Below are 22198 nucleotides of genomic sequence, written 5' to 3' on the forward strand. Positions count from 1 at the left end.
GGTGTGTTCTGTGATCTTTGCTGCTTATCTGTATCTGTGAAATTGTGACAAATTCTTTGGAGCTAGACTGGGTTGAATGATTAATCTCACGATGAGTGACCAAAATATTTCAAAAAAGTAAGTTATCTTCGCGAAAAAAATATTACAATAATGACTTTTAAGCTGATTCCTTTAACAATGTTCAAAGCCAATGTGCTTATGCTGGTTACACAAATTAATTCAAAACCAAGTCTAAGGGTTATTGGTTCTTTTTCTTGTGAGAAGGCAAATGCAAGAAATTTGTTTGAGAGGTATGTTGAATTACCAGAATTATTAATTTTAACACTATTCCATTTCAGTGAATTGAAACGCCGACAAAAAGCTTTAGAGAAACAACAGAAACAAGTTCAAAAAGAAGCTGAAAAACTGGCTAATCAAGCCATTCAAGTTTTGAAACCCAAACATAAAAAGGAAGATGAAGATATATCACCCAACGAATATTTCAAGTTGAGAACAGGGGCCATCATGAAGCTTAAAGGTCTCGGGGGTGAAAGCCATCCTTACCCTCATAAGTTCCATGTATCAATTTCTCTTCAAGATTTCATTGATAAATATTCTCATCTAAATGATGGTGATGTTGAATCTGAAAAAGTCAGTGTAGCAGGAAGAGTTCATGCTATTCGTGAATCAGGAGCTAAATTGATATTTTACGATTTGAGAGCTGAAGGGACTAAACTACAAGTTATGGCTACTGCAGCATGTTATCCTGATGAAAACAAGTTTTTTGAAGATACAGGTTTGTCACTTCCTTAATTATATTGTGGATTCATCCGGTCCTTTTAGAAGTAGGAACTAACACAATATTCTCCATTAGTTCTTGTTCTAAGGGCTTAGTTCTGAGAAAGGATATATTGGCTGCTTTCCAGTCAGGTGCGCGAAACTCTGGGGCTTGACGCACGGGAGCTTCACACTCTTGCTTTGACGCGAACTCCTAATATTAACTATCAAATTAAACTTACCTAACCTCAGCAAATATGACAAATCACGAGTTCTACAGCTGTCAGTGCGTGAAGCCCTAGAAATTCAGGAGGAGCATCAGGGTAGAGGGGAGAAAATCCTAGGACCTGATGTTCAGCGTACTGGAATGGTGTAAATTAGGAGCAGTGCTTCCCAGTTAATGACTGGAAATGCCTTATTATCTTGATCTTTGTACAGTTGTTTGAAATAATCCATAGCTTCTCTACCACTATATTTATGACATGTAACAGTGTGAAGATAGCAACCACTTGGGCAAACCATCTATAATTACCATATGCCATCCCCCCGTTCAAACTTTCGCTAGTTATCTGTCAGGAGTTCATTGCAAAACGGTGGTTTTCTCAAATTCATTTTAATAAGGTACTATGAAAATTCGAGAATGACACGAAACTTTCAAAAGTTTGATTGTGTTGACTTATTCATTCAATAAGAATGTCACGCCCATGTATGAACCACCTCATTCTGCTTGGGAGGCTTTGGGTTTATTCTGATTCCGATCAAAATAATGGTTTGGTTTCTTATTCTTAGATTGAATGATATGCCCCAGGATGGATCTAACTGCATTTTCATTATCGAAATTTCTTTCAAAGTCCGAATAGGTACATACTCTCATTTCTCATTAGTCATACTCAAAAGAATTGTTGATACTCAACCGATAAAGAGAAGTCAGTTTATATATTCGCGCGGGTGTTTGGCATAGTATATTATTGTGAAGCCTCGATATGGCCAATTTTTTGGTGATTTTTCACAATCTTACTATACATATTTTCTAACAGCTCAAGAAAAGAAATTACAGGCCCTTATAAAAAAATTTCAATTTGTCTGTAAAGCCGCTTCGCACTAGCCGAAAATTCTCTGGAGAATTCACTCGTGAGTTCATGCACCAAAATTCTCCGTAGTTACATACGTACTTTCGGTAGAATTCACTGTTCAGTTGCATACATATCCAATAACTAAACCGCAAATTTCTTACGAAATAATTTCCGCCGTTTTCTTGCTAAAATTCTGTAGAGAATTCTGTAAACAAACATGCTTTAGGTGAGAAACAGCACTCGCTATAAGAGTTGAAGAAAAATTCGAAAAGAGATCTGAAAAGAACGGAGAGATTTGAGGAAAGATCTCATACAAATTTTTTATGGTTTTCAAGTTTTCACGATATGTTGAAAACGGAATTTCACAAAATTTTTATATCCACTTGATGAAATAATATTTTCGATAGAACAAAAATACTGAATTCGAGGTAATAAAGATAAGTCTCACTTATTTTGAAAACTCCCAGAACTCCTGTTCAAGACAAACTTTCTGGTCATTAAACATTAAAAGCTGTACTGGGGGATACATTTGATGCTCACTTCATAGGAGCATCTCGAGAATATAAAAGATATTTCTCTTTTTTTTTTTCGAATATATTGCTTCGTTCTCGTGTTACAGGGCGATATAATCTCAAAATAAATGATAAATATGTATTTATAATATGAGGTAGTAGGTAGTAGACAATTCATATCTGATATAGAAGGACACCACTAGAATTCTTAACCTTAGCGGAAAACAATCAGACACGAATTATTTATATTTTTTGATACTGATAGATTTCTAGATCAACATTCATCTGCAATAGTACTGGAAAATTTAAAGAAGTAGGAATAGTTGCTCTGATTGCACTATTCATTTGCCCGAAAATTTATAAAAAAATTATTACCTATAGTATGACAATTGTAGTAGATTTTTTAGCATGAGAAGAATACAGAGCTCAAGACAAGATAGAAGCTCATAAATGTAGTATTTATGATCAGTACTAAATAATAGATGACCTGAAACAATGTCATCTCCTATTTTTCTGAAAATCCTTACATAATCATTTCCTATTTTTCATGCACCCCAACACAATTGCAATTTTCCCTTCTTCTAATGAAGAAGCTCTCGGAATATCGTTGTCTACGGCTTTATAATCGTGTACACCGAATTTCACACCAATTATTCATTTTTGAGACCTAGTTTTGATTTTTTTGCGATTCTGAGATATATGGATGAAATTCACCCTTTAAAGTTCTGCAAATGAAAAAGCTCTCGAAATATTGTTGCCTAGGGCTTTATGAATATGTACAGTGCATCCCATTTTGGGTGAGACAGCCAACCGAGGAATATTTCAGGGTGACACCCTGAGCCCGCTATGGTTCTGCCTCGCACTCAATCCTCTGAGTATACTTCTCAAAAATACGAATTATGGCTATGTGATAGACAAACAAAAGAACGTGCGAATTAGTCACCATTTATATATGGACGACTTGAAACTATACGCAGCCAACTTTGACCAGCTGAAGAGACAATTGGAGATTGTATCGGCTTTCAGTCAATCTGTTAAAATGCAGATGGGGATGAATAAGAGTGCGACACTGGAGGTGAAAAGAGGAAAAATAATAAATACTGATGAGCCAATTAAGTTGATGAACAACGAAACAATACCCACCCTTGCGGCGCAAGAGACCTATAAATATCTTGGAGTAAAACAAGCACTGGACATTAAGACCTCGGAAATGAAAAAACAATTTAAAGAGAGATTGCTGAGCAGAATGAGCTTACTTCTTAAATCAAAGCTGAATGCGAGGTCCCTATTCAGGGCCATCAACATGTGGGCGATACCTAGTATTACGTACTCGTTTGGGATCTTGACGTGGTCGCCTACTGATCTCCGAGAAATCGATAGGAGTGTAAGAACTATGCTGACCAAATATGGAATGCATCATCCGCACTCGTCCACAACACGATTGTATCTTCCGCGACATATAGGTGGAAGAGGTTTGATAAGTTTGGAGATCGCACATGAGAGAGAAGTTGATGCCTTGAGAAGATATTTTCTAAAGAAGAGCACACTTTTTTTTTATCGCGCTGCGGGAAGCTGACGATGTCCTCTCGGCGCTGGGGCTATCGGAAACCAAACCGAACATCGAAGGCAGGAGCACTCAGCCGAAGAAATGATGGAGGAATGGAAGAGTAAAGCACTTCATGGTAGATACCTGGAGAAAAAAGAAGTAAATAAGGTGGAGTCCTTGACTTACCTTCGTGCAGGGTACCTCTTCCCAGAAACTGAAGGGCGACTGCTTGCCATACAAGACCAGGTGGTACCAACCCGCATGTACTTGAGGCATATAGCGAAGATTGATATCCCTTCTGACCGGTGCAGAAGATGTTTGGTGGGGGCTGAAACTATCCAGCACATAACATCAGCATGCCCCATTATGGCACCAACGGAATACCTGGAAAGACACAACTCAATGGCACGAATTTACCATCAACAGATAACCCTCACTCTGGGCCTACTAAAACGTGAAGTCGAACAACATCTATACATACCTAAAAGCCTGCTGCAGAATGACCGACACAAGCTATACTGGGATGTCACGATGGTCACTGAGAGAGGGGTTGCTCACAACCGACTGGATGTAGTCATCTTTGATACAACGCGCGCATCTTGTCTCCTGCTCGACTTCACCATACCAGCAGATGAGAATCTCTCCAAGGCCTATACGGAGAAAATAACTAAATACGCAGATCTAGCCTTCCAGCTGAGAGAGCTTCATAAATTGGAGTCCATAAATGTGATACCTCTTGTTATGAGCGTTAACGGTCTGGTGGAACAGCACCTGGTTGGGAACACAGAGAAGCTAGGGCTAGACCGAGCCATAATATCCTCTGCCTAGAAGCAGGTTATACTGGGCACTGTTCGTACGGTGAGAAAATTCTTACAAGGTCTGTCGTAGGACTCCACCTTGGCGCTGAAGCTCCCGGAAGCATTAGATGGTGGTTTAAATATATATATATATATATATATATATATATATATATAGTAGTCTGAGGTAAGAGCCTTTTTGAACTATAAACATATGTTTCAGGGAATAGAGGCTCACTTTTGATAGGAAAAAATGTGGTACTCTTTTTTCTAAACCAAGCTTTCGCAATACTTTATTGCTTCTTCAGGGTGTCTAAAATAAACAGATACAAACATTAATACATTACACGTAAATTAAAATCATCTCGTACATTACCGAATTTGAGGTTATTTAATGACAATTGTAACTGGTGTAACATTATATGGAAAAATTTTTGGTTTTTAAAATACAATTTGGTATGTTCATTGCATGAATTCTTAACTTAAAAAGCACTATAATATATTCTCTCAACTGGGTCGTATTTCTTGAAGTAATGTCATCTGTCCTTCTGTCCAATCACTCATCGAGTGGGCCGTCATAGAATTCAGTTTCTTTTTTTAACAGATAGCTGTATATATTACTTAGTTTTTTGGTGTCAGATTTTTTATTTATAGAGTTTTCTCTTTTATTTATTTGGATCATCTCGTGGATAAGTCTCTTGTGGTAATTGTTTTCAGTTTTTAAAATTTCTACGTTTTCAAAGTCAATTTGATGGTCCAGGTTATGCGCATGTGTCGCCAATGCACATCTATCTTTATAGTTTTTAATGTCTGATCTGTGTAGACTTATTCTGTTTTTCACCCATTGGGAAGTTTGGCCAACATAAATACCATGACAATCTTGACAACTTAGTTGATACACGACATTGCTTTTTAATGTCTTCTGTATAGGGTCCTTGAGTACGCTGTATAATGATTTGACGGTTTTTTGGTTGTAAGTTGTTATTAACACTTCCTCATCTCTAAAAATGGATTTGATTTTCGATGTCAGCCCCTTGATATCCGGAAAGGAGGCATAACGTTTGTCTGTTTTGTCTGTTGGTTCATTTCTTTCTTGATTTTGTTCGTTCGATCTAGGTGTTTCATTTGACGCATAAATCAATTTATTGATCATTGATGTTGGATATCCATTCTGTTTTAATATCTCGAATAATCTCTTTAGTCCATCTTGTCTGTAGCTTTCATGGCATATTTTGTTTATTCTCTCTTTCATTTCTTTTATGAAATTTATTTTTATATTTATATTGTGATTTGATAGGTAGTTTATGAATTTATTTGATGAGGTGGTTTTTCTGTACCAATTTAATTTTACAATATTTTCATGTCTGTGTACCTTGGTATCTAGGAATGGAACTCCTTGATCATTGTCTTCCTTCTCGATTGTGAACTGTAAATCTTTGTTGTAGGCGTTGAAGCATTCAAGGGTTTGTTCAATTTGATCTTCAGGTATTGCTGCAATGATGTCATCCACAAATTTTTTCAAGAATGGAACTTTGAAGTTTAATTTTTTTGTGCACTCATCCAGTAGATCATCCATAACATATAACGATAATATCGGGCTCAATTTGGACCCCATAGCACAGCCAAAAATCTGCTGATAAAATTTTCCTCGGAAAGTGCAATAATTATTTTCCAGGATATATTGAATTATTTCTAAGAACAGATCTTTATCCATCTTTGTATGATGTTGAATTGTTTCCCACTTTTTATCCAAAATTCTAATTATGTTGTTTTTATCTAGGTTTCCGAATAGATTTACAACATCAAATGATACTATTTTATGATTATTAGGTAGTTGAAAATTATTTATTTGTGTTGCAAAATCGAATGTATCTTTAATATAGTAATCATTTTCTGTATTGTATGCTGACTTTAAGATGTCTGCCATAAGTTCCGACAGTTTTGTCATGGGACTATTCACACTGGATATTATTGGTCTTAATGGGTTTTCTGGCTTATGCACTTTCGGGTTTCCGTATATTCTAGGACATGTGGAATTGTATGTTTTGAGTTTTTTAGCTTGTTGTTCTGTAATGTACCCCTTGTCATGCATTTTCGATACGTATTTATTGCATTTTTGTTGTATACTTTGTGTTGGATCCCTGGGTAATTTTTTGAAATCTTTCGAATCAAGTAGAGATTGTATTTTATTTTCATATTCGGTTTTTTCCATTAACACTGTCACACCTCCTTTATCACTATCTAATACTATAATATCATCGTTATCTTTCAAAAATTTTTTTGTGTCCTTGTACCATTTTTGAATGAATGTATCCGATTTGTTGTTTTCGTGGGTGAAATTGGTAATGCCTCCTTTCCGGATATCAAGGGGCTGACATCGAAAATCAAATCCATTTTTAGAGATGAGGAAGTGTTAATAACAACTTACAACCAAAAAACCGTCAAATCATTATACAGCGTACTCAAGGACCCTATACAGAAGACATTAAAAAGCAATGTCGTGTATCAACTAAGTTGTCAAGATTGTCATGGTATTTATGTTGGCCAAACTTCCCAATGGGTGAAAAACAGAATAAGTCTACACAGATCAGACATTAAAAACTATAAAGATAGATGTGCATTGGCGACACATGCGCATAACCTGGACCATCAAATTGACTTTGAAAACGTAGAAATTTTAAAAACTGAAAACAATTACCACAAGAGACTTATCCACGAGATGATCCAAATAAATAAAAGAGAAAACTCTATAAATAAAAAATCTGACACCAAAAAACTAAGTAATATATACAGCTATCTGTTAAAAAAAGAAACTGAATTCTATGACGGCCCACTCGATGAGTGATTGGACAGAAGGACAGATGACATTACTTCAAGAAATACGACCCAGTTGAGAGAATATATTATAGTGCTTTTTAAGTTAAGAATTCATGCAATGAACATACCAAATTGTATTTTAAAAACCAAAAATTTTTCCATATAATGTTACACCAGTTACAATTGTCATTAAATAACCTCAAATTCGGTAATGTACGAGATGATTTTAATTTACGTGTAATGTATTAATGTTTGTATCTGTTTATTTTAGACACCCTGAAGAAGCAATAAAGTATTGCGAAAGCTTGGTTTAGAAAAAAGAGTACCACATTTTTTCCTATCAAAAGTGAGCCTCTATTCCCTGAAACATATGTTTATATATATATATATATATATATATATATTGTTATGGTTTAAGTTTTCTAAAAATAATTTCGTTTAGTTTGCTGTGTTAGGAAATTTTGGGTAGGCATGGAGACATAAAAAAAAAGATAAGGATGGTCAGTCAGAATATTTTTTTGAGGAAAGTCACTGGTTTCAGTTTAGAATTAAATATTTTTCGATAAGTTGCGATTCCGTTAATATGTATAACAAATTAATTTATAATATAAAATAAAAGTATATTAAACGGATCGTAACAAAATGGCGCAACCAACGTGTGGCAAGTTGAGTGAGGGAAAAACTCAAAATATTGAATCCAGAAACAAGAGTTCAGCTGGAGCACAAGAAAATAATAATTCTACTATACTTGATTTTTTAATGAAGATGAAAGAAGATTTCAAAGAGTTTGAGGAAAGAATGGAAAATAAAATGGAAGAAAATTCGAGAGCAATAAAAGTAACAGCAGAAAGATTGGAAGATATAAAAAAAAGATTTGAAAATAGAATGGAAGAAGGTTTCATTAAAAATAATGAAATTTTTAATGAACGAGTCAATAAAACAGAAGAGAAAATAGACAGGAAAATTGGTATGATGATGAAACAATGTCAGGAACATTTGGAAACAACGGAAAATAACATTCGAAAGGAGGTGAGAGAGAAATTAGATACGGATATAAATAAAATTCGAGATAAAATTAAAGAGAACTTAGACAAACAAAATGAAACATCAGAAGTAGTCATGTACAAAGAAAATTCAAATTTGGGGGATCAAGAATGGAATTTCAATGGAAAGGTAAAAGGAAAATATACTGCACTGGTGCCATTAATTAGGAATGTTGAGGAATTGGTAAATCGAGCATTGTCATGGTTCAATGATGAAGAAGGAGCATATATAAGAAAGTGGAATTACACAAGTAACAGAAAATGGGAGAATGTCATCCAAAGAGTGAGAGAAAAAATGGAATGGATTGGAGAAAATTATTTAAGGAGGAAAAAGAGAAAAAAATGGAGAAATCATAAAAAGTTTAAAAAAAAAGATTTAGGTTAATAATTAATGAATTTTTTTTTGTGTAAAATTCAGTTTGTTAAATTTAAAATGTTTATTCCCAAAATTTTCAATTTGGGGAATAAATATTTTAATTTTGGGGATTTTGTTATGGTTTAAGTTTTCTAAAAATAATTTCGTTTAGTTTGCTGTGTTAGGAAATTTTGGGTAGGCATGGAGACATATAAAAAAAAAGAGAAGGATTGTCAGTCAGAATAATTTAGGAAAAAAGTCACTTATTATAGTTGAGAATTGAATAGTTTTTTAAGTTGCGATTCCGTTGATTTGAATTACAAATTAATTTATAATAAAAAAAATAAAAGGTAATAAAACGAATCGTAACAATATATATATATATATATATATATATATATATATCAACGTGTTTGACTTTATTTGTTGGGTGTCTAGGTTATAGTTGAAAAACGTGAAATAATTTATTCGTACAAACGTTTCGGCGCATCCGCCTTCTTCAGTGTAAAATACATCATAATGGACTTAAAACATTAATTGTCATTGTTGAGCCCTATACAATTAATGTTTTAAGTCCATTATGATGTATTTTACACCGAAGAAGGCGGATGCGCCGAAACGTTTGTACGAATAAATTATTTCACGTTTTTCAACTATAACCTAGACACCCAACAAATAAAGTCGAACACGTTGATATATAAATAACTAGGTAAAAATGAATTGAAATATATATATATATATATATATATATATATATTTGTCCAATAGACGTTTCCAGTCCCGATACGTTTCTAAGGCGACCTGAGACCCACGTGATCCGAATGTTTTCTTCGAGTATATATGATGAAATAACGTTAATGAGAATTATAACTCCTTAGGCACACTTAGAGGGGAAAAGAATTCCTTCATTTGAAAAAGTAGCATAATCGATAATATTTTCCAAACCCGAGACATTGCACCAACTTTACAATCCCACATATATTCCAGCGGTAAATATGGCCAACGTTCACGATCCCGGCGCTGTTGCCAGTTTGACGGGACTGGAACCGACAATTTCGATGTATAAAATGACGCGAAAAAGTAGGTGTTACGGTAGAAATTCATATATGTGTGAGTTTGTTGGGAAAGAAGTATTTTCTCAATATTCTCATGAAGCAAATTCCTTTTTAACAGATTCTTCTCAAATTTTGATCCATTAATAACATAACCTTGAGAGGTATACATAAAATGATTGTAATAAAATATGAAAAATTAATTTTTAGCTTCCTTCTGAAATCTACAAGGGGGTTCCTGAAATTCTTGCAAGTACTCCAACTATCATAATCATGAGACAAAAATCAACAAAATTTATTAGAACACTGTTGAAAAAAATTGAGATCTAGAGAGCGAAATATGAATTGTTTTAATATTCCAGAGCTAGACTCATCACACCTAATTCAATGTATCGATTGAAATTTATTCTGGGAGGATTCTGCATCTCTTCATAAACTTTTTAGGGAGTGAAAACCCTAAAAAATTTATGAACTAATTCAATGTGTTCAGTTTTATCATATCATCCTGTATGTCGAATTGAAAATAATTGTTTCACTTTCCAAGAAGTCCATGCCAAGCCCAGAATTCCTCTAATGTATTTTCCAAATTGAAATAAAAAAAAGAAGCAAAATCTAATTAATTCCTATAAATATCGCGTCAATGAATAGTTATGAGATGTGAAATATTCCATAACAAGCTTTAAAACGACCAGAATAATCGTAAAAGCTTTCCTCGATAGGTACAATCATTCATTAATGCGAAACACTGAAATGAAATCACACAAACAAAAATGAAAAAATTGATTACTGACGTTCAAATTCCGTCAATATTATTTTGAAAGTTTTGCGACATGAGAACCGTTTGTTTGTACACATCTGTCACGTTGAATTCTCCTATGCGATAAAGCCTTTCGATCCATTTTGCCATTGTTTCTTAATAGATCACAAAAATTCATCATTCAATTGAATGCATTCAATTGGTTTCTCGTCGTCTGGATATCCTCCTCATAAACCTCCTTCAATTTTACCCACAAAGAATTGTATAGAAGGTTCAGATCTGGTAATCTATAAGGTCATGGTTCCCAGTTGGGCCTCCTGGACCAATTCATTTAATTGGATAGGTATTGTCCAGGCCATTCCTTACTTTGAAAATGTGTTTCTCCGAATTTTATGCCCTGTGGCATGCCAGGAGAAATATTTTGTGGAAAGTTATTATTATAAAAATGCAAAGGACTAAGGGAGATGATTCCTCGATGAAAATAAGCAGGGGTAGTTCCTATGAATTTTTTTCGAAATGGACCTCCCATCCAAGATACAGCCTTTGGAAGGCGATTTTTTTCAGGTTCTAAAAAACACTGAGTCATAAAACTATACATAATATGAAGCACTAAGTATATATTATTACTCACACAATTTTTTAGATCGCATAATTTCATTATTGAGGGTTGAACATAACAACCCTTTATGATTTTCCTTCAAAAATTTTTTTCGTGGGATAGATATTCAAAAAACAAAATTCTCTTATGGATTCCTATTCGATTCGGGAGAAAAAATCGCCTGCAAAGTTTCGATACATTCGATACTTTCTCGGAAGAAATATAAACTTGCACGATGATACTATTCGATCTCTGGAGTATTAAACGCATGATCTTCAGTGAACTGAGCATCATCATCATCACTGCAGATTCTCATATACAAAGAAGGTTTGTGATTGGTTGAAATTGATTTGGAACGAAAAATGTCATATAACACATAATCGAAATGTTATCGGTCATTCTTTAATATAACATTTTTTGATTTCACGAAATATTCCCAGTTTTTCTAATAGTATCAATCACACTACAGTTATCTCGTAGCCTAATTAAATTTGACCACATATCTGGAAATAGAAATAAATCTGCTACATGATGAGAATTCGTGTGTACGAAAAAATTCCTTATTGCGGGCTTGGTAAGGGGATGGGATGAATATCATGATTCTGAAGTGAACAAAATTAAGCCTATTTTTCCAATGGTTTTATCAATGAAAAATTATTAGTTATGGATATGTTTTCTTTTCAACAAAAAATACCCCATTTAGATTGCTTCCGAAAGACATATAAGCTTTTATTCTTGCTGCTAGTCTTCTTCCATTATATTTATTTATTACGTAATTGTTTCCAGTAGAGGACAAGCCTATAAACTCGAAGGTTGTAGATTACATACATGCATACATAAACAGTGTGGATAAACGAAAATGAAAGCGAAAAATACAAAACTGAAATATCATATACAAAAAAGAAAAAAAAATTAGATATAACACCACAGTTCCTCACAGAGAGGACTTCTACCTGTCATAAATGTTTTTGAAACCGTTCACCGAGGTCGATCGCACTACGCATTCAGGGAGACGGTTCCAGTTGTGAAATATACGGTTAAGGAGAAAGTGTTAACATATGAATATAATGGCTAACAAGATAACAACGAAAAACAGATTCCAAACCTTAATTTGATTGAATGATTCAATATTAAAATTATTCACATGGAATAAACTAAATTTTAATGATATAGATTTTATGAAAACATGTAAAGAAAACAAATTACTACTATTACTTATACTCGTAATAATTGCTCGAAATGTCCACCGCCTTGTTCAATACATTTTATACATCGTTTTTGTAGTGAATCTGCAACCCTGCGGAGTTTCTGACGCATTTCAGCATAACACAATGTTATTCTTTCGATCAGGACCTCTCGAGTCTGAACGCTAATTTAATAAACTTTTTCTTTCAAGGTGTTTCAGACATAAAAATCCAAAGGCGTAAGGTCGGAGCCTCTTTGTGGCCATCTTACGTTGACCCTCAACTCATGTTGAAAATGAGAAACCATGGTCGCATGGGAGTTTTCTCTTTTCCATACATGGGTTGAGGGTCAACGTGTGGTTGGCAGTCATGAGAGGTGGACTTTTCGGACGAGTAATATTTCCCGATCCGATTGATCCAAAGCATCTTGACAGACATATTGGAGAAAATGTCTGGTTTCAAATGAATGGCTGCCCAGCTCATAATAGCCGGAATGTACGGGACTAAATAAATCAATATTTTGGGGTGCAATGGATTGGAAGGTACAGTCCGGTAAGATGGCCAACAAGAAGCCCCGACCTTACGATTTTGGATTTTTATGTCTGGAACACCTTGAAAGAAAAAGTTATCACAATATTTTGATTAGAATCTGAGTGGTGTTATCGAATTCTTTTCGTAAGCAAACTAGATTATCACACGTCCGCAAAACTATAAACGTCCGATGAAGTCAGGATCTTCGCCAAAAAAAAATTAATTTTAACTTTACCCTACTCTACCCTCTGCCGTCAATAGTCAAACGTTCCTCGCAGATTCCTTTTAAATCGTCTCAGTCGTCACTGAAGGTATTTAATTTTAGTTTATCGCAACAGTTGCGGAATAATTTACTAGTTACGAGAAGTAAAAATTTCAAGACATAGATGAGTTCCAGAAAATGTCAATTTAAATGTCAAAATTTCAAAAATCACTATGGTCTTTTCCAGAATTATTGATATCCTAGTAGGTTTTTAAAGTCCAGAGGCTCATAACAGCGTTTCTGGTGTTGGAACCTGAAGATGGGATGCGATTAGTCATCCCGAAACCGGTAGTTCTTGTAGAATAAATTGGTGAGAGACAGTTTTTAGGTGTTTTTATTTATTTTGGTATATTATATCATCTGTTCATTTCAGCTCAAGCTAATTCAAATATCTATATTAAACTTATATTAGGTATCACATCACTCTGTAAATTAACTTGTACCTATAGGCGAAAACCAATCGTGTAATTGAAAGTCCTCTGAATTGATAATGATTTTTATGTGTATTTTTATAAATGATTAAATTGAAAGTTTGACTGAGGAATACCCTTCCACCTCCTGAACTGAAAATTTCCAATTGTTAGTTCGGGATACTCGAGTAATTTCCAATATTTCATCTCTATGATTCAAACAAAAATGAAGTTGCTGAAGAATACTTGTACCAGAGATAGAGTTTTCAAGAATAGTTTTTCAAGAAGAGTTTTTCAAGAATATAAGGACTTCATACTGAAGAAACCTTTTTATAACTGTTGTAGGAGTAAAAAGTCTCCATTGCTTTTGTATATTGATCTTCTGAAAAATTTCTGGAAAAGAGCTCCTGTCAAGGCAACCAAATATAACTACAATGATGTTCAGGAAATTCGTAAATTCGTAAACACGACAGAGGGTCAAGTAGGGTGTGGTGAAAATACAATTTTTGTGCATAGGATCCTAAACGTGCCAGTGCTCCTGAAATTAGGTCGACTCACTTCACTTAATCGGGCTTGTATAAGTTTCCATACGTGTGCTATTATAGTTCGTATACGAAAAGAATCCAATAAAACCACTTCAATTCAATTCAAAATATTGTTATTGAATATTTCTCATGACGACTGTTCATCATACCGGGATCGTATAAGTTTTCTTATAGTACATTTGAGGTGTATAAATCGAAAAGATGACAAAATAAATTCTCAAGCTCTTCAACTGCAGCGTTGCCAAATTTTCGGACTAGATGCGTCGGTCAACTATGCGGATTATATACATCAAGTTCATGTCGCTCGAAGCGCCCTCGCACTGGCCAAACTCTGAAGTTTTCTGTATATAATAACGAGTATAACCGACTTTTCAGACCCACCTGAAAATTCACCCCTAGCATCCCCCAACCCCCCTTATAACGATTCTATGGTCGAACGTTACCAGACCCGGAGCCGGGTCTGACAACGTCACTTTTGGACTGAAAAGTCGGTCGAGTATACCGTTTTGGGTCTGTATATGCGGTCGAACAAATCTATATATATATATATATATATATATATATATATATATATATATATATATATATATATATATATTTATATATGTATATGAATATATATATATATATATATATATATATTGTAATTGATCGTTTGCCAGAGAAAACAGGGAAAAATAGCTAATTTGGGTATTCGGCAATTATTGGTTGGGCAATTATCAACAATCAGGTGTCATAACATCTATATTTCGAACCTCTTGTGGTTCTTCTTCAGGATGCTAAAATAACATAATAAGTGGATACACATAAAAACAAACTTCTAACATTTACTTACGTCCGACAAGATTATTGTTTAAATTTACAGAGAGATTTTTGGAGAAACATTATATATATGATTAATTTAAACTCAAATTTATAAAGCAGGTTGTTTGCATCAAATAATAAAGCAAGTTGGTTTGAAGCAAAATTGCAATTGTAGGTTAATGTCACAGAACACAGTAAAACACAGAACATAAATAATCAAGTAATGACATCGACAGTATGGTCATCGGCTGGACGTTTGTCCAAGGATAACATGTAACTATATATCGCGCTGAGGTTTCCGAGATCAGTCTTCCTGTTAATGTTGTTTTCGTTTTCGTTGATAAAACACATTTCCAAAAATGTTCTTTTATTGTAGTCTGAGTTGAGACACAATATTTCGGCTTCATCGAATTTGAATTTGTGGCCCAATGATGATGCGTGGTTAGCCAATGCGCATGTGTCTGGTCGTAGCTTGGCATCACTTTTGTGGATGGCAATACGCTTTTTTAGGCATTGAGAAGTTTGACCAATATATACAGAGTTACAGTTCCCACATGAGATGCGATACACCACGTCTGACTTGGACATTATGGGGATTCTGTCCTTCACATGGCTGAAGATTCTTCCCACTGTCAGTGGGTTATATTTTGCAATTTTTATGTTTTTGACATCTTTTAAGATATTGGTCAATTTTCTCGTTAAGGATGGGAGGAGGGGTAGGGATACATATTTGATGGGTTCGTTCTGGGCTGTTGTTGCTGGTTCTTCTGTTGGTGATCCATCCTCACTTAGGTCAAGGGGCGACTGGGAATAAATGTAGTATTCAGAATCAGCCCTTTCATTTCCAACAATCCCGTTATTCGACTGGGAATAAATGTAGTATTCAGAATCAGCCCTTTCATTTCCAACAATCCCGTTAATCAGATTACATTATATATATATATATATATATATATATATATATATATATATATATATATATATATATATATGACGGGAGATGAACGTATGTCTTATCAGTGCATATTTCCACGTCACTCAAGGAGAGACCCAAACAAAGAAATACGCCAACAAGCTGGCAGACAAGTGGTTACAAACGTACCCCGAAATGCGGTTCACTGGGAAGCACCTGATTGCACAAGTGAAAAATATTAAGACCAGAAAACTGCTTTCGCCAGACGAAATAGAAAGCATTAAGACTATGGCAATACAAAAATCCCCAGCAAAGAGAATTGAAAACCTAAGAAGAAGCATCCACAGGACTAGCATACAAGGTCAAATCAGAACGGAAACAAGGGAAGAAGGCGAAAGGGAACAAACAATACAACCAGAGACGATAACAAAGGAGATCCTAGAAATCTTTCATGAGGAGAACCAAAAATGGGGGGGAGTTGAAATGGAGAACAGGCCCAAAATACAGAAGCTGAATCAAAACAAGGAAGCTAAAACATTGATGCAGGCAATTAATAACGCTCTGAGAGAGAAGTTTGAGGAGTCAACTAATTTCGAAGAACTGTGCCACATGGTGTATTGCGCCGCTGTCACTGCTAACAACATCCAGCCAACAAAAAACAAAGCAAAGACCGGTACACGGAAAACTGACCATAAGAAACCACCCTGGGAAGAACGTATAGAGGGACGGATAAGTGCCCTCCGCAGGGAAATAGGGATTCTACACACCTATCTAGAAGATCAAAATCCCAGCAGAAAAGTTAAGGAAAAAGCACTTGCCTACGCCCGAAAAATGAAGCTCAAACCAAGCGACACAGAATACTTACAACACCTAAAAATACATGTAGAGTCACTTAAGCAGAAGATAGCAGCTCTGGGAAACAGGCTAAGGAGGTACCATAAAAGAACGAAAAGGTACAAAGAAAACAACCTCTTCAATAACAGCCAAAGAAATTTCTTCAGACAGCTCGAGGGAACAAACCAACATAATGAACAAACACCCGTGCCTAACTTGGACGAAGTAAACAAGTATTGGTCCAGTATATGGTCCAAGGACGAAAGCCATAACCGGAAGGCAACATGGATAGACCTTGAAACAAGAGATAGGGAAAATGTTGGAGAGATGTCTGAGATAATTGTGACAGAGGAAGATGTGAAGGCCACTGTTAAGAGATTAAAAAATTGGACGACCCCAGGAGGTGACGGAATCCACAACTATTGGTGGAAGACATTGACAGCCACTCACAAAATGCTTGCCCTATTCATCCAGAATGCTATAGAAAATCCTTCTGATATCCCCGAATACTTTACAAAAGGCTCGACGCTCTTGATACCCAAAAAAGGTGACCTAGGCCGTCCTGAAAACTACAGACCGATTACCTGTCTTCCATCGGCTTATAAAGTCCTCACATCGATAATTGCCCACAAAATCGAAGATCACCTGAAGAACAACAACATAATGGCCTGGGAACAAAATGGATGCCGAAAGAGAGGACGAGGAAGTAAAGAACTGCTCGTCATAGATAATGCCATCACCAAGCAAGCAAAAAGAAAACAAAAGAATATCTCGATAGCTTGGATCGATTATCAGAAGGCATTCGATAGTGTCCCTCACACATGGCTCCTGGAGGTGTTGGAAATTTACAAAATACACCCAAAGGTGATAAGTCTCCTTACAAACTTGATGTCCACATGGCGAACCTCACTCAAGATAGGTAATTCAACATCAACCTTGCAAAATGAAGTGCTAATAAAAATTAGAAGAGGAATATTCCAGGGAGATAGCCTGAGTCCATTATGGTTTTGCCTTGCTCTCAATCCGCTAAGTACTATGCTAAATAGATCGGCATATGGCTACTCCATAGATCAAATTAATAAGGTCACACACCTATTCTTTATGGACGACCTCAAACTCTTCGCTAGGGGTCGAAAATACCTGGAGGGACAACTGGAACTAGTGAGACAATTCAGCAAGGATATTGGCATGAGGTTTGGCATAGAAAAATGTGCGATGGTGGATGTAACAAGAGGTAGACTGGACCGAGGGGAGGATGTTGTTTTATCGGATGGTCAAATTATAGGTAGATTGGGATCAGAGGAAAGATACAAGTACCTGGGTATCCAACAAACCTACGAAATCAAACAGCAAGAAAACAAAGCCGAAGTGGAGGAGGAGATGATGAAGAGGGTGCGAAAAATCCTAAGCACTCAGCTATCAGCCAAAAATAAAATAATGGCCATAAATATCTGGGCACTACCGACATTTATGTACACAGCTGGGGTACTTTCCTGGTCCAAAACTGATCTGGAAAGATTGGACAGACGCATAAGGGCTGCGCTCACAAAAAGTGGCATGTTGCATCCGAGATCTGCAATCGAGAGAATATACTTACCACGTAATGAGGGCGGGCGGGGATTGGGCAACATAGAGCATTCTTACCTGAGAGAAGAACGTAAACTGAAAAATTACTTCTCTCGGGGAAACTTACCTCTGCAGCGCCTGGTGTCTAACCTCTGTTTTCCTGGGGCAACTTCAGAAACCCAGAGCACAGAACCTGAAATAGGAAGCCCATATGAATTGTGGAGACAAATCTGGCAATCGAAACCGCTACATGGACGGTTTTATGCGAGTCTACATCAACCGGAAGTCGATATACAGAATTCAACAACTTACCTGAAACAAGGATACCTTTTCCCCCAGACAGAAGGAACCATTTTGGCCATACAAGACCAGGTAGTGCCAACAAGAGTATACACAAAACATATACTTAAACAGAATGTTGAAACCACTAAATGTAGACTCAGCAATCAAGAAGAGGAATCAGTCCAACACCTCTCATCGGGCTGCTCAGCTATAGCCGGAACAAAATACCTCAGCCGACACAATAATATGGGTAAGGTTGTGCACCAGCTGCTTTGCTTAAAGGAGGGACTTATCCAGCACTTCACCCCACACCACGCTTACAATCCCCAGGGGCTGATGGAAAACAACAACATCAAAGTGTACTGGGACTTACCGATTACTACCGACCAGGGAGTGGAACACAACCGACCCGACATGCTGGTATGGAATAGGAGGAAAAACAATGCCATTATTATTGACTTTTCAGTGCCTCTCGATCAGAATTTGGCGAAAGCATATAATGAGAAAATCTTAAGGTATGAGGCGCTGTCGCGGCAAATAAAGAACATCTGGAAACTGCAAAGAGTTGAAATAAAGCCTCTAGTCGTCAGCTGCAATGGGCTTATCCATAAGAAAACTGTACAACATCTACAGGAACTCCAACTACCCCCAAACACAATATGTTGGATGCAGAAGGCTGTTATCTTGGGTACAGTGAATATCGTACGGCAGGTGGTCTATCCTTATCGACGGAAGATTGACTCCTTGGCACTTGTGCCCGGACAATCTGATACAACCACGAAAGTGTGAAATTTAAAAGAAAAAAAATAAAAAAAAAATAATATATATATATATATATATATATATATATAGAAGTTTCAATATTTAATAGTCTTTAAAATTATGGATTTAATTTGTGAATAAGGGTATAACGACTACTTTTGTAGGGAGAATTTAAGAAAAACTCTTCATTCTATGCCAAGCTTTCGAATTTAATTTAATTCTTCTTCAGGGATTCTGGAAATACAATAATTTACATTTTCAGTTTAATATTAACCTCTGATGACTTACTGAATATGAGGTTATTTAAAGAAGTTCCGCAAGGCCATAAACATTTCTCGTCAATAAATTTAAAATAAAGTTTTTGGGACATCACATTTCATTCGACTACAATGTTCAAACAATTTACAAAAATTTTTGTTTATTACTAATGTGATTTCAACGATGTTTTCTTAAAGTTGTTTTTTACGTGGAATATTTGACTCTAATTAAATATTATTTTTTGACATTTAGATTTTTCTAACAAATACCTATATATGTTACTTAACTTATTAGTGTCTGTTTTTTTGTTCATAACATTTGTCTGTTTATTAATTTCGATCATTTCTAACACCAATCTCTTCTGATAATTTCTTTCTATTTGTAACACATTTACTTCTTCAAAATTTATTTTATGATCCAGGTGTATGCATGGGTTGCCAGTGCGCATCTTTCGTGGTGTTTAGTGATGTCAGATTTATGTAATGCCAATCTACTCTTCAACCACTGGGATGTCTGTCCTATATATTTATTTTCACAATCTTCACATTTCAACTCATATACTACGTTGCTCTTTAGTTTTGTTGGAATTGGATCTTTAAGTTTTGTATATAATTCTCCTACAGTTTTTTTGTTGTACACAGCAATTTTGATGTTGTCCTGTTTAAATATGTTTTTCAGTTTATTTGTTAATCCATTTATGTTGGGGTATGAAGCGTAATGGGTTTGTTCTGGTGTATCGACAATTTCTGGGCGTTGGTCTTCTGTTTCGTGGCTAGAGAAAAGTAGTTTATTCAACATTCCGCATGGGTACCCATTTTCTTCAAAAATTGTAAATAGTTTTCTTATTCCCTCTTTCACATGTGATTCGTGACATATTCTACTTATTCTTTTCTTCATCTGTTTTATTACATTAATTTTCATGTTTATACTGAAGATGTGTTATTATCAGAAGAGATTGGTGTTAGAAATGGTCGAAATTAATGAACAGACAAATGTTATGAACAAAAAAACAGACACTAATAAGTTAAGTAACATATATAGGTATTTGTTAGAAAAATCTAAAGAAAACTTGATATTTTACGACGGTCCAGTCAGTGAATGAGAACACAAAGAAAAATTAATCGTATGGCAATGTCAAAAAATAATATTTAATTAGAGTCAAATATTCCACGTAAAAAACAACTTTAAGAAAACATCGTTGAAATCACATTTGTAATAAACAAAAATTTTTTTAAATTGTTTGAACATTGTAGTCGAATGAAATGTGATGTCCCAAAAACTTTATTTTAAATTTATTGACGAGAAATGTTTATGGCCTTGCGGAACTTAAATTATTATTAATTAAACTGAAAATGTAAATTATTGTATTTCCAGAAGCCCTGAAGAAGAATTAAATCAAATTCGAAAGCTCGGCATAGAATGAAGAGTTTTTCTTAAATTCTCCCTACAAAAGTAGTCGTTATACCCTTATTCACAAATTAAATCTATATATATATATATATATATATATATGTGTATTATGCAGGTTTCCACATCACCATGGGATACTGCACTCGGTGCGTTAGTTTTTCATAGTGAAGTTTCGCCAAAATTTTTGTTTCAATAATCTCTGAAGATAATCCGGAAAATAAAAAATGATTGAGAAATAACTATTTCAGCCCTGCATACCACTTGAAAAATAAACATGATTTCGGAACAAATATGAAAATAAGGACCGAAAATATATATAACAAATAAAAATACTATAAAAATGCTTATCCATAAAATAAAATTGGAAAAACAAACAAAAGTGCATTCTAACGGAATTGAGAATTGCGAGAAATTAACATCACCTCGAGCGCAAACGATAGAATCGAGATATCCCGAACGATCGTTCTTCGAGTTACCGAAGAGAGGCAATCTAGGGTCGGCAGGGTCGCTGCCTGCCGGACCTACATGTCCTACACCGTGCGAAGTATTGAGCCAACAATATCAACTTTCATCATAGTTTTGGTCTTTATTCTTTGAAAAGTTCTTAAAAAATTGTCGGAATTTCATTAGTATTATATATTCAGCACTCACGTTTATAAAAATTAACAAATACGATAAAAATTCGTTTTAAATAACAGCGATGTGATGTGGGATTTGATAGATAGATAGATAGATAATCTTCTTTATTTCAAATTTTACATAAACTACATAAGAAATGAAATGACGTCAACAAAAAACCAATTTAAATTCCCTCATTTAAGTAATCCCCTAAGCTATAAGGTTCTAGCGTAATCAACATCCCTTTTACATCCTTTTTAAATCTAGGAAGACTTTTACAAGATTTGAAATGGTTAGGTAATTTATTGAAAACTTTGATACACATGTAATATGGACCTTTTTCACTCAGAGTTAACCTATGGTGTGGATATAGCAGGTCTTCAGTTCTGGTATTATAATTATGTCTTTCTCCATTATCAAACTTCTCTCTATTCTTGAACACAAATAACAAACATTCATAAATATATAATGCATATACAGTCATTATGTCTAAATTCCTAAATTTGCCTCTGC

The 22198-nt window shown here is 35.1% G+C and overlaps 1 protein-coding gene across 2 annotated transcripts in view; it reads left to right on the plus strand.

Moving 5' to 3' along the window:
* LOC123311815 (lysine--tRNA ligase) overlaps nucleotides 1-22198 on the plus strand; it is a 76688-nt gene continuing 54490 nt past the window's right edge. Inside the window, exons 1-2 of one of the 2 annotated variants that reach the window (XM_044895920.1) lie at nucleotides 1-117; nucleotides 339-775. In XM_044895920.1, the coding sequence (XP_044751855.1) occupies nucleotides 77-117; nucleotides 339-775 (478 nt within the window). In that variant the 5' untranslated portion in view covers nucleotides 1-76. The other variant, XM_044895919.1, reaches the window with a different exon arrangement.

This window comes from Coccinella septempunctata, chromosome 4 (genome assembly GCF_907165205.1).
Source record: "Coccinella septempunctata chromosome 4, icCocSept1.1, whole genome shotgun sequence".
NCBI classification, from domain to species: Eukaryota; Metazoa; Arthropoda; class Insecta; order Coleoptera; family Coccinellidae; genus Coccinella; species Coccinella septempunctata.